At 65.2% G+C, this 12,507-nt stretch overlaps 4 protein-coding genes across 4 annotated transcripts; 1 reads left to right on the top strand and 3 right to left on the bottom strand.

Moving 5' to 3' along the window:
- Window positions 1-936: 936 nt before the first annotated feature.
- On the bottom strand, window positions 937-3,044 carry EMIHUDRAFT_215245 (hypothetical protein; the record flags this gene model as incomplete). The annotated part of the gene is made up of 7 exons (XM_005763306.1): window positions 937-1,050; window positions 1,430-1,520; window positions 1,608-1,953; window positions 2,168-2,217; window positions 2,374-2,439; window positions 2,510-2,739; window positions 2,880-3,044. 7 exons carry the CDS (start codon window positions 3,042-3,044, stop codon window positions 937-939), a joined length of 1,062 nt encoding a protein of 353 aa, XP_005763363.1.
- A 1,348-nt stretch (window positions 3,045-4,392) lies between these two features.
- EMIHUDRAFT_215246 (hypothetical protein) lies at window positions 4,393-6,114 on the top strand (the record flags this gene model as incomplete). The annotated part of the gene is made up of 2 exons (XM_005763307.1): window positions 4,393-5,100; window positions 5,257-6,114. 2 exons carry the CDS (start codon window positions 4,393-4,395, stop codon window positions 6,112-6,114), a joined length of 1,566 nt encoding a protein of 521 aa, XP_005763364.1.
- Window positions 6,115-6,415: 301 nt separating this feature from the next.
- EMIHUDRAFT_105012 (hypothetical protein) lies at window positions 6,416-9,272 on the bottom strand (the record flags this gene model as incomplete). The annotated part of the gene is made up of 6 exons (XM_005763308.1): window positions 6,416-6,823; window positions 7,096-7,606; window positions 7,884-8,074; window positions 8,148-8,249; window positions 8,314-8,661; window positions 8,892-9,272. 6 exons carry the CDS (start codon window positions 9,270-9,272, stop codon window positions 6,416-6,418), a joined length of 1,941 nt encoding a protein of 646 aa, XP_005763365.1.
- Window positions 9,273-10,276: 1,004 nt separating this feature from the next.
- On the bottom strand, window positions 10,277-10,690 carry EMIHUDRAFT_215249 (hypothetical protein; the record flags this gene model as incomplete). Its single annotated transcript, XM_005763309.1, has 1 exon — window positions 10,277-10,690. The coding sequence occupies one exon, from the start codon at window positions 10,688-10,690 to the stop codon at window positions 10,277-10,279; it is 414 nt and encodes a 137-aa protein (XP_005763366.1).
- Window positions 10,691-12,507: the final 1,817 nt, after the last annotated feature.

Consider the following 12,507-nt stretch of genomic DNA (forward strand, 5'->3'; position numbering starts at 1 on the left):
GCGTCGAGACCGTGTCCTGATGTGATCTGCACGCGTGAGTCACGTCGGCGTCAAACAAGCGACGTGCGACCTGTCAGTGCACTAACACCGATCGCAGCTGCCTCTGCGCGTCCTGTGGATGTACCTTTGTCGCGCGCCGGAGACGACTCGCCGCCGCTGAGATCGGAGATCAAGCTCTGACAGGTCGCACGTCGCTCCTTTGACGCCGACGTGACTCACCCGTGCAGATCACATCAGGACACGGTCTCGACGCGCTCGGTACGACGCCTGCGACCCGTCTCGGGTCAGGTGGCACGACGCTCATCGCGCCTGCCAGCGATGCCGTGCAGGTTGCCACGACGAGGTCGAGCACGCTTCTATACGCTCGCCGAGCCTTCCTTTCCATCCCATTAGGCAGCCTGGGAACGGTGGCGGTCAGACGCAAAGACTACGAGGGGTGGTGGAACCACATGTCACGGCTACTGCCGGCTCGACCCCACGATAGCCTCCGAAGGCTGACTTTGAGGCACCATCATCGGACGATGTCGACGAGTTGGGTCGCTCTCGCGGTAGCCAGATGACCTCCCATGCTAGTACCATCGGCTAGGGCCGCAGGAAGCGCGGGGGAGGGCGCTGGGAGCAACACGGAGCTCCGTTGGACGTTTTCAAGATTAGCGTGTCAGAGTGAAATGGAACTAGCCGTACAGTTCAAGTTTAAGGGTACTTTCACACACAACTTTCTCTGCTCCCCAGCTCTCGCGATCAATCCGGACCGGCAGACATCCACTGCTTGCGCTGGCATCCATGTACCCCATATGAGAATGAGTCTGCCTCTCCCCCCCCCCGCCCCGCCCCTCTCCCCGTGCGCGGCGCGCTCGGGCATTCGCGCACCGCACACGCCCGTCCTGCGCCCTGGAGGGCCGCCGCCCCCCTCTCCTCTCGCCACCGCCGCGCGCCTCAGAAGGGCATCGGCGCGGGTGGCACGTACCGAGCCGCGAAGTCGGAGTCCGAGCCGGCGCCGCCCTGGCAGCTGCCGCCGCCGACACCGTCGTGCCTCCACGTGGCGCGCTCCTATAGCAGACCGCACAGACGAGCTCACCCTCCCCGTGCCACACGCGCCGGCGCGCTACAGCGACGTCTGCCGTCTGCGCGAGCACACCCGCCACCCGCGCCTTTGATGCGCTCCGCGGCACCAGCGACGCCGCGGCGGGCGGAGCGGCGGCGCCGCCGCCCGCCGCCACCGGCGCTGCGGCGGTGGCCTGCGCAGCCCCGGTCTGCGGCTCGGGCGGCGGCGCAGCGTCGGCGGCCGGCGCCTCTGCTGGCGCGCAGAGGGGCACTTCGTCGTGCGCGATCGCCTATGGGGCGCGGTCGGAGACGGCTGAAAAAGGGACGGGTCCCAAGCTTGCGGAGGGCCGGTCGCCTCGCGCGCCTCGCAGACGTCGATCATCACCTGGTCCGAGAGCTGGTCCATGAAGATGTCGCCGTTGTCGAGCGCGCAGTGCTCGATGAAGAGCCCGATCTCTTGGATCCCGAAGAGGCACCTTGTGAAGAATGCACCCGAGATCACCCGAGATCACCCGAGATCACCCGAGATCACCCGAGATCACCCGAGATTGCCGAAGAGGCACCACGTGACAAAGGCGGTGACGGGCACCACGAGCAGCCCCATCGAGCCGACCAGCGAGACGGGCAGCGTCAAGCACCACAGCGTGAGGAAGCGGGACGTGTGGCGCGCGTAGTTGAGCGGCACCGGCGTCTGCAGCAGCCGCTCGCATGCGCCGACGTACGAGCCGAGCTGGTTCACCAGCGAGAGCCCCATCAGCCGCTCGCGCGAGGTGAAGGTGCCGTCGGACGCATCTGAGACGCCCGAGATCTCGGCGGCGAGCCGCTTGCACAAGTAGAGCGGGCGCGACGAGGAGGAACGCATCGCGTCGCACAGCGGTGCCGGCAGCGGCGCGAGCGGCGCGAGCAGGCCTAAAAGAGAGAGGTTCGAATCAGAGACTGCCGGGCGACGACAAGGGAAGCGAGAGGGGCTCTCGAAGGCTTGCGGTACGCCTCCGCCATGAGCGGCGTCTCGCCCCACGGGCTCGCCCACGATCTCGCGTCATCTCGGCTCAATCTCGGCTCAATCTCGGCTCAATCTCGGCTCAATCTCGGACGCCTTCAGCGGCGGGCCGCGCCTCGCCACACAAGTGTCGCCGGAGCATCACGGGGAAGGCGGTGAGCAGCTGGGCGAGCCTGAGGGGTGGGGGGGCGCCGCAGTCACACTGCCGCCACGCGAGTCTTGTGAGAGAGGGGGCAAGAGACGCCGAGCAGGGTGGCGGTGGTGGCGCAGCCAGGCCGGGGGTTGGACGGCGTCAGCACTGCGCGATGGGCGGGGCGGTTGCGGCGCACCGGTCGACGCGGCACGGCTGGAGCTGGTCGCGGAAGCAGTAGGCGTACCGCGCCAGCTCGCGGCACCTGCCACACAGTGTACCGCCCTGACGAGCTGCCGCTCACAGACCAAACAGGCTCGCCCGGCAGCGGGCACCGGTTGAGCAGGTTCTCCCAGATGCGACGCGCCTCCCAGAAGCGGTTGTACGCGCTGTTTGTCCGAAAGACGAGGAGCAGAGAGAGGGCGCCGCCGAGAAGCGAGTGCATCTGGAAGAGGGCCTTCGACGCCGACTTCCCCGGCACCCCGTCTGCAACCGAGTCAAAGAGCGCGACACCGAGAGACGCAGTCGTCGTGAGCAGCAGCGGCTGCAGAATGCCGCTCAGAACCTGTCCGGTTCGGGCGCGGGCGTGTCGGGAGGCTCTCGTGGACACGCGTGGGATCGCGGTGTGCGTCCACCAGGCGTGCGCTGGGAGGGTAGAGAGTCCCTCGGGTGACGGGCAGGTAGCGCTGGGACTCTACGGCGCACCTCAGAGTGGCGCAGCGTCTTAAGAGACGACAGCCAGATGGACCTGGTTGAATGAAACTGCGCCGTCCATGGGCGAGAGCTCTGGCGGTACCGGTCGGCGTTCGCGTGGCTCCACAAGCGGCCGACAAAGCTCTCGCCAAATGCGCGCCTCCGCAGCAGGACCATGGCCGGGCTGGGTCGTGGCCGTGCCAGCGCGAGCGGCCCGGGTGAGTGGTGGCGCAGGACGTGGGCGGCTGGCGCGTAGGCCAGCGCGTGAGCGGTGAGGAGTGCACAGAATGAGAGCACCATTCGAAGAACAGGGGGGCACTCGGCAGAGTCCGCGGCGTGCGAGCGACTGTCCTTTTTGATTTGCATCCCAGCTGCATCAGGCGGAATGTCCGGGAGCCGGCTGGTCTTTCTTTTTTGTATCCCCGGCCAATCTTTCGTACACGGGGCACAGGGCCTGCGCTCGGCGGCGCACCCACTCCCTGTTGTCACTGCTGACGTGCTGAGGCCCTCCACATGCACATGAAAAACAAACTGGTATTGCACATGCACATGCACATGCACAAGAAAGCTCATGCACATGTGCTCTCTCTCTCATGTGCATGTGCATGTCAAATGCACAACAACAACACAACAACAACAACAACATGCAAACAAACACAACAACTATTGCTAAAAATCTCTCTCTCAACATGCACATGCTCATGCACATGCATGCACATGTTCATTTCATGTTCATGTCATGTCATGTTCATGTGCATGTCGAGGGGCCTACAAAACAAAAACAAACCTGTCTAGGAGTCCCGAGATTCCGGAAACCAAAAAGGAAACCAGAGGGTCCCCAGCACTTTGAGTTTCCGGAAGTTTCCAGGGAAACCAGAGGGTGTTTGGTGCTCCAACTGTTTCTCTCAAGGGCTCAGCAACCTTAGGTTAGGGGCCGCCCTTGGTTGGCCGTCTAGGGTCTGTCGTCTACGACTGTTTGCGTGCCGCTCGAGGGGGGCACGAATAGGATTGTAGGGCGGAGTTTGAGGCACTTGGAGCACTTACTTGGAGTGCAGTCATTAACCTCACATCCAAATTGAGATTTGCCACTTATGAGATCTATCTCTCTCACATCCTTGGCCGCTTTGTGTGTCTCGAGACCTCGAGAGAAGGCCGCCCGAGGGCCCAAGTCAAGAATTGACTTTTTTGGGCGGGCAACTCACATCCAGGGCCGGGGAGCTAAGAAGCACACCCAGCGGGCCGGATGATCGATATCGGGTTGCGGGCAAGAGAGCCCTAGCCCTGGGGGGTGCGCGTTCGCAGGGAAAGGGCCGTAAACACGGGTCACCGAGGGTTAGTCGGCGCTTTGGGTTCCCCTAGCTTCGGAGCGCCCTCTCTCAACGGAGGTAAACCCACCAGACGCGCACACGACGGTACGACGGTACTCCTCACTCGACGTCGACGCTCAGGGACGACGAGGTGCCAGCGCTGCCGTGGAGGGGCCCGGGCAGCTCCAGCGAGGAGAAGCACGCCTCAACGCGAGTGCATGGAGCCTTTTCGGGCACAGGGCCTGCTCGCGCCATATGTTCGACTTTGGTGCGTGTCAAACGCACTTCGCATCGCGTCTGGCACTTCCGCCGCCACGGCGCTTGGCGACGCGCTGGCTGGGCAGCCGACTGCGGTGCTGCTCGGGCTCCTAACGCTCCTCGGCCTGTTTCCCACCTCCCCGCCCCTCCTCGCGACCACGCTGCTCGCTCGCGCTGTGTCCAACTTAGCCAAGGGTGCAGCGCTGGGGAACTCGCAGACGTGGGGCACTCTCACTGACCTCAGCCTCCTCGGCGCGCTATGTGAGACGCTGGCTCTCAGAGGACGCTGGCTGCCGCCGCTCTCTGCTGAGGAGGAGGCGGCCATCGTCAGGTCCTGCGCACCCGCGGTCCGTGTGCAGCTCGCAACTGTTTACGCCGCTTCCGCCCTCTGGAAGCTGAATTCGTCGTTTGCCGAGCCGCGCCGCTCCTGTGCAGCCGTGTTTGCATTACAGATGCTCGAGCACCTACCACCCGCCGTCACAGCGACGCCACTGCCCGCGCTGATGGCCGCCGCTGCACCCGCCCTTGTGCTGCTCGTGGAGACCGCCATCCCGGCGCTGCTGCTGGCTCCCTGCTGCTGGGCTGGCGTGTCGAGCGCGCTCAGCTTCCACCTCGCCATCGCCGCCTGTCCGCCGCCGAACAACATCGCGAGCTTTGGAGCCACAACCGTGCCCCGCCTCTTCTTTTGGATCCCGGAGGAGGCCGCCGCCGCCCTGAGGGAAGCGGCTGGGCCGCGTCCTCTCGCCGCCGTCGCCATGGCCGCCGCAGCTGCCATCGCCACGACACTGGCTCCGCTGCACTCCCGCGCGCGCTCCACCATCCAGGGCAGCGGCCACGACTGGCATCTCTGCTTCCTGGTCTGGCTGGCGGTGCCGCTCGCCGCCGCAGCGCTAGTCTCCGCGCGCTCGGCGCGCGCCTGCAGTGGTCAGCCGCCGGCGCCGGCCGACCCTCCTGCAGCAGTCAGCCGGGGAGGGCGGTGGTGGAGGCGGGCCCTGGTGGGCGGCACGGGCGCCTACGCCTTTCTGCTTCCGGCGCTGGGCCTGCAGGAGCGGGGCGGCTGCCTGATGTTTTCGCAGCTGCGGCTGCACGGCGGATCGAATCACCTGCTCGGCGCTCCGACTGGGCTGCTGCAGCGCGTGCTGATCGACGCGCCGCCGGAGAACGCCTTTGCCGGCGGCGTCGTCCGCGTGGAGAGCACGTCGCTCCACTGGGTGCACAACACTTTTGCAGAGCATTTCGCCCCGCACCAGCTGGCGCTGCTCCGCGCCGGCGGCTTCGACGGCGGCTTCTTCCCAACCTCCAAGGCGACGAAGCGAGAGCTCGCGTCGCCCGAGGGGCCACTCCCGCGCGCGGTCCGCTTCACCCTGCACAACCTCGGGTTCCGCCGGCTGCTAGCCGACGCCGAGGCCCGCAATGACACCTTCTCTCTCACCTACACGCGGCTCAGCGGGGCCGAGGGCGACGAAAGGTGGAGGCGGGCGGGCCGGGGTGAAAGACACACCTTGCGGGCGAGGCGCGGCCGGCTCCGCTGCCGCACCTGCGACGCGCGCGAATTCGCTCTGCTCGCCCCGCCGCCCCAGCGCCACTGGTCGTCGCTTGCTGCCTTCTGTCTCGCCCCCCAGCCAATCCCGATTGTCGAGGGCGACGAGCTCGACGAGCTTCACTGCGTGAGCTTTGGGTGATAGAGCGGAGAAGAAAAATCGCGTGATACCTAATACGGCTTTATGTACTACCGCGTACCGGAGGTGTAAAGCCAAAAGCGTACCGTAAATTACTCTAGGCGTTAAAGGGTATAAAGCCGTCATAGTTTTGTCGAGCTCTGTCTGCGCGCGATAGGAAAACACGCAAGTATTTGTCTCATGTCTGCGCGCGCGAAAGCCGAAAACAATCTCTTGAGCACAGGCACATCTCCGGAGGGGAGATACCAGATGAGAATCCCTGGGGGAAAGAGTGCTGCACGCGCACACACGGACAGCCGGGCGCTCAACCCACCGCCCTGGTCTGCAGCCCGTGCCCAAACGGAAAGAGGGGCCCCTTTAGCCGCGCCGCGGCCGCAGCCTGGTCCATCGCGTGCGGCCACGAGAAGGAGAGCCGCCCCGTGGCTGGCGCCCTGCCGAAGAGCACGTCTGCCACCCCGTCGCCCTCGGTGCCGGGCAGCCACGCGACGAGAACGGCGGCGACGCGGGAGAGGAGCGGCGGCGGAAGGAGGAGCGGCCGGCCCGTCACGAGCAGCAGCACCACGGCCCACCCGGCGTCAGCGAGGGCGACGGCGGCGCGAACGTCTGCGGGCGGCAGCCGAAGCTCCTCGACGTCGCCAAACCCCTCTGCGTACGGCGCCTCGCCCGTCACCACCACCGCCACAGGCCGTGAGGCGGCGCCGGCCGAGGGCGCCTGAGGGAAGGATAGGGGAGCGTGGGCCAGCAGCCAGGCCAACCCGTCCACATCCTGAGGCAGGCAGGTGGTCAGCCGCAGTCGAGGTGCAGGGCCCGGTGCGCACGTCGCAGCGTGGGAGTGCCCGCCGCGCGCGCGTGAGCGTGTGCGCGTGCGTGAGCGTGAGCGTGTGCGCGTGCGTACGCTTGTGTGTGCGTGCGTGTCCGTGTGCGTGCGTGTCCGTGTGCGGTCCGTCCGTCCGTTGCCTGCCGTCCAGCGGCGCGGCCACTCACGAGCCTGGCACCCGGCTGGACGGCGCGGATGGCGTCGGCGATGGTGGTGCCCGTGGTGAAGGCGTTGCCCTCGCAGCCCTGCCACTCGAGCGACCAGCCACCGCACTGGCGGCCGAGGCTGTCGGCGGCGATGCCTGTGACCAGCAGCTCCGCGGCGGGCCGGCCTCCCTCTCCGGCCGGCAGCGGGAGGAGCCCGCCCTCGTTGACCAGCAGCACGCAAGACTTGGCCACCGCGCGCCTCGCAGCCGCGCGGTGCGCCTCGCAGCCGACGCAAGCCGCATCGCCCATCGGAGGCACGGCCGCGTCAAACAGCGGACAGCGCGAGGCGGCGGCGGCAGCGTCGCCTCCGGCTGGAGTCGAGGCGGCGGCGCGGCGCAGCAGGCCGCAGGCGACCTTGACACGCAGCACGCGCCTCACCGCGTCGTCCACACGCTCGGCCGGCACGTCGCCCCGCCCCACCGCCGCCTCGAGCTCCTCGAGCTGCCTCCGCCACGTCAGGTCGCCAAAAAGCCTGAGGGACGTGTCGTGGACGTGTCAGGCGGCACGCCCGGTCAGCGGGCGTGGCGGGAGAGCGGCGGTGCACAAAGAGAGAGAGGGAGAGAAGGACATGTCTCGGACGTGTCGCGCGCCCGCCCGCCGTCATGACGACGTCCACGCCCGCGTTGACCACCTTGCAGACAGCGGCGGAGTACGAGCCGCCGCACTGCTGCACGGCGTTGTAGTCCGACACGACGACGCCTGAAGAGGAACGCAGTGAGTGAAGTAGGAGAAAGCTGGGCCGCGCGGACCGCTCCTCCGACCCGACGACGCCTCGGAAGCCGAGCTCCTCCTTGAGAAGGCCTAATCTCGGGGCATCTCGGGTGATCTCGCGCAATCTCGCGTGGCCGAGCTCCTCCTTGAGAAGGCCGGTGACGAGTGCGCGGCTCGCGTGGCACTTGACGCCGTTGAGCGACGAGTACGACACCATCACCGTCAGCACCTGGGAAGGGCCGCGATCGACGGCTCAGGGAGGGGCTCCCCGGGGAGGAGGGGGCCGCCAGCGCCGTCCGCACCCCCTCGGCCAGCGCCGGCAGGTACGGAGCGACGTGTGTGGCGCGCAGCTCCGCGTCGTCGCAGTCGGCGTTGCCCTGGTCCAGGCCAAACGACTTGACCGCCTACAGGAAAGTCCAGGAAAGGTCCAGGAAAGGTCCAGGAAAGGTCCAGGCCAAACGAGTTGACCGCCTTGCCGATCCCTCCCATGTCGAACTTGCCCGTGCCCAGCGCGGTGCCGCCGTCGGCGACCCAGTGCTTTGCGCAGGCCGCCATCGGCAGGCCGCACCGCTGGATGCCGCGCACCTCCGCCGCGCTGAGCCGGCCGCACAGTGCGGGGTCTTCGGAGAAGCTCTCATAGGTCCTGCCCCAGCGCAAGTCGAGAGCGACCGCGGCGCACGGCGAGAAGATCCAGTTGATGCCGCACGCGGCCGACTCGCGCGCCGCGAGCGCGCCGAGCTCCTCCACCAAGCCCTCGTCCCGCATGCAGCCCTGCCCGATGTGGTGCGGGAACAGGGTCGCGTCGCGAAGGTTCGCCTGCCTGAGCAGAGGACGGAGGGTGTCACGCACATCCTAGTGCACGCACCGCGTCTACAGCCGAGGCGTGGCATCTAGGCAGCACCGCGTCTACAGCCGAGGCGTGGCACATCCTAGGACACGCACCGCGTCTACAGCCGAGGCGTGGCACATCCTAGGACACGCACCGCGTCTACAGCCGAGGCGTGGCATCTAGGCATCTAGGCATCTAGGCAGGCTTGCCCATGCACGGAGTCGTTGCAGACGAGCAGCGGCAAGCCCGACGACGCGCGCAGCGCCGCGCGCTGCATGGCAGCGGCCTGAGCCTGCCACGCCAAGGGCTCATTTGGCGTCGGGCATGCGCCCCCGCCTCCGAGGACGGAGCCGAGGCAATGCCTGCCCACGGAGCGGTCGCACTGCTCGTCGGTCAGAGGCGCGTTGAGCGCGCGCTTCACCGCCGACCCGGCCCACGCGGGGAGGACGGCGGCGCCTGCCTCGGACAGCTTCGGCGCCGACCGGAACGTGCGCCAGTCGGGCTGCATCATCTGGCCCAGCTTCTCGCGCAGGGTGAGCCGCGCGAGAATCTCCTCGATGAGGGCCTCGTCGTCGGCGGAGGTCAGCGGCGACGCCATATATATGTGTTTATGCGGGTCCGTGGATCGATCACACGGTCTCTCTCTCAACTGTATGTTCGCAGGCACAAAGAAGAAAAGAAGGCCCAAAGCCTGCTCGTGCAGGTGTGGACCTTGTCCTCCTCCCATCTGTTTTATTTCTTTATTTCAGTGTGAATGTGAAGTATTCTTGATGCGCCGGCTAACGGTCGCCGCCCCCACCCCCTTCCGACCGCGAGTTTTCACGGAGGAGGGTCGAAGCGCAACGCCGTTAATGAGAGTCCTGCGCCGTTAATGAGAGTCGAAACGTCCTGCCCGCCGCGCCGACTAGACGGGCAGAATGATGTCGCTCCTCGCGAGGGCCCTGGTCTCGGGCTCGCTGCCGCCAATCTACGTGCAGCGCAATGGCGGACATTCGGGCAGCAACTGGGCCTCTGAGCTTCTTGTCGGTGTGTGTGCAGTCCTGCAGTGGTGAGGTCTTCGACTTTTCGCGTGACCCCGTCGCTCTCCAGAAATCGCATGGCTATCGTAAACCGGAAAAGGAGTGGTTCCCCTCGGGCCCCTCCAACCTCCAAGTGAGAAGTGTGCCCCCTGCCCCCCTCCAAGTGTCCCCCTCTCGATAAGTGTTTCCCCCCCACATTTTCCGGTTTTCCGTGACCGTGATCCGTGTGTGCACTCCCTGCAGTCCGTGTGGGACTTTTTCGTGACCCCGTCGATCTCCAGAAAATCGCACAGGCACAATGCAACCACATATCTCCAGTGCATCTGCCAGATCGAGGGCGTGTCCGTGTGGTGTGTGTATAAATAGTGCGTCTGGTGTGACTGGCGTATGGCTTCTGTGCCAAGTCTGACGCCCACAAAATAATGCCGCGGTCGCGAAAGCCCACTCGCCAACGCACGGCCAGGATTTGATTGCTGCGGCAGCTGTGTAGTCCCCGCTGAGAGTTGGAGAGACCCGAGATAAATACCAGACGAAGTTGCAACCATGAGGAGAGCAATGCACGCGAGAACTCGACGCTGTTCAGCTACGCGGCCTCGGCCTCGACGGCCTCGTCGTCCGGCGCCTCCGCCGACCCGCCCTCCTGCGCCTCGTCCGTCTGCTCAGCCGCGGCCTCCGTCCCCGTCGCGTCCTCCGCGGCGTCGGCAGCCTTCTCAGAGGCCTCCTTGGAGGAATCCGTGGCCGGCTCATCCCTGGCCGACTCTGTCTTGGCTGAATCGCCCTGCTCCGCGAGCCAAGCCGCGTAAGCTTCGGGATTCAGCTTGTGCGGGTTGCCTGCTGTCGCCGTGCAACCGTACAACGACAGCTCGCAGAGGTAGTCGCGCAAATAGATGGAGGCGCCATCGCGCGGCACGCAGCCCATGTGGCGAAGGCTGAAGGCGCACGCGGCCTCGGTGGCCTCGGTGGCTGCGAGAGGCACTGCCACCAGCAAGGCGGCCATGTGTGTGATAGAAGTGAGGTTTGTGCAGGCTTCGTCACACAAGAAAGTCGCAATCCCCCAGGGCAGACACCTTGTTTACTTTACGGCCCTCTCCCTACGAACGCGCACCCCCGGGGCTAGGGCTCTCTTGCCCGCAACCCGATACCGATCATCAGGCGGCCCCGGGTGCGCTTCTTAGCTCCCCGGCCCTGGATGTGAGGTTAAGAGAGAGATTTTTAGAAGCCAACAAGAAATGTCTTCTCTTGAGGTTAATGAGTGCACTCCAAGTGCTCCAAGGAACGGAAAGATCGTCGTGCTTTGGGAATGACAAGAGCTACGTACACTGAGACAAAAGAAAGGAAGAAAGAAAACAGACACCCAAGGGAGGGATGGGAGGACGGCACGCCGCCACCACACAGGGATTTTTAAGGAGAGCGAGAGGAGTGTGGTGCTAGCCGTCGCCCACCCTCGGGCGTCTACCACTTCCTATCTCTCTCCGCAGTTTCTCACCAATTCTCGCAGCGACCTTCATGCCACCTCGCGTTCTTCCCACTCTCGTCGTTCTCTCTCCTGCTGTCTCTTCCCCTGACTCATCGCGCTCTCCTCGGCCTCGTTCTGAGACGCCGCTGCCGTCTGCCTTGCTCTCGCTGCTTCTCTCGCCTTTCTGCGTAACTCCGCTCTCCTCTCCGCGTATTTTGGTCCCTCGAGTTTATCGAGCATTCCTCGCGCAAGGACCACATTTCTGACTCCCACTGCGAGCATTCCCGCCCTGTCATGTCGTTGCTCAGGTCCACTCTCGTTTCGAGCACTTGTACCTCAACTGTCGCTGAGGGAGGGTGTAGAGGATGTAGAGTGTAGAGCGCTGTAGAGCTGTAGAGATGTAGAGCGCTCTGGAGCGCTGTAGAGCTGTAGAGCTCTACATCGGCTGCGTGACGAACTGCCTCCGTTGTAGAGCGATGTAGAGCGCGATTTTGTTGTAGAGTTTGTTGTAGAGGCTCTACAGCCAAACCGCCGGGAAGGCAGTGACTCAAAGAGGTCGAGTCGCACTAATGGGGTGTCTCCGAGCTTACTGGAGCTCTGATGGACGGCCCTGACTATCCCTGACACACAGAGAGTCACTCTGACGGCACACAACACCCTATAACTGCGTCATGACCAGCCTGCCATGCGTCGCCGGTGCCGCATTCGTCGCTGTGCTTCTTTAGCAGGCGGTGGACTGTCGGCTGCGAGGACGGTCGCATTTGCGCGAGGCGAGGCGAGCATTTAGACGCGTTGCATGCGCCATGCCTCGCGCCAGCGCGTGCGGGAGCTCCTGGCTGAGCGTTGAGTCCAGGCGAGTTGCGCTGGCCACTATCGCTACACCTAGCCGAGCTGACGCGCCGAGGCGCCGGCCAGTCGCAGCCGCGAGGCATGCCACAGCAGCAGAGGCACCTGCCACCCATTGGGCGGGCAGACAGAAGGCCAGGGCAGCACTGGCAAGTGCAACGCGCCTCATGTCGGAGAGCGACCGTGCCTCGTTCGCCGCTTATGATGTAGAGTTTGTTGTAGAGATTTCACGTTGTAGAGCGCCTCTACATCGCTCTACAACGGAGGCAGTTCGTCACGCGGTGGATGTAGAGCTCTAGAGCTCTACATTGCTCTACAGCGCTCCAGAGCGCTCTACATCTCTACAGCTCTACAGCGCTCTACACTCTACATCCTCTACACCCTCCCTCAGAACTGTCGGTGTTGGCACTGGGGTTCCCTTCGGGTATATCGTGACAGCCGACGGCGGGATTTCCACTGGTGTTTCGTCCTCCTCGGGGTCGTCTTCCCCGGCTTCCTTGCGACACTGAGAC

The sequence above is a fragment of the Emiliania huxleyi genome (genome assembly GCF_000372725.1).
Source record: "Emiliania huxleyi CCMP1516 unplaced genomic scaffold EMIHUscaffold_64, whole genome shotgun sequence".
Lineage (NCBI taxonomy): Eukaryota > Haptophyta > Isochrysidales > Noelaerhabdaceae > Emiliania > Emiliania huxleyi.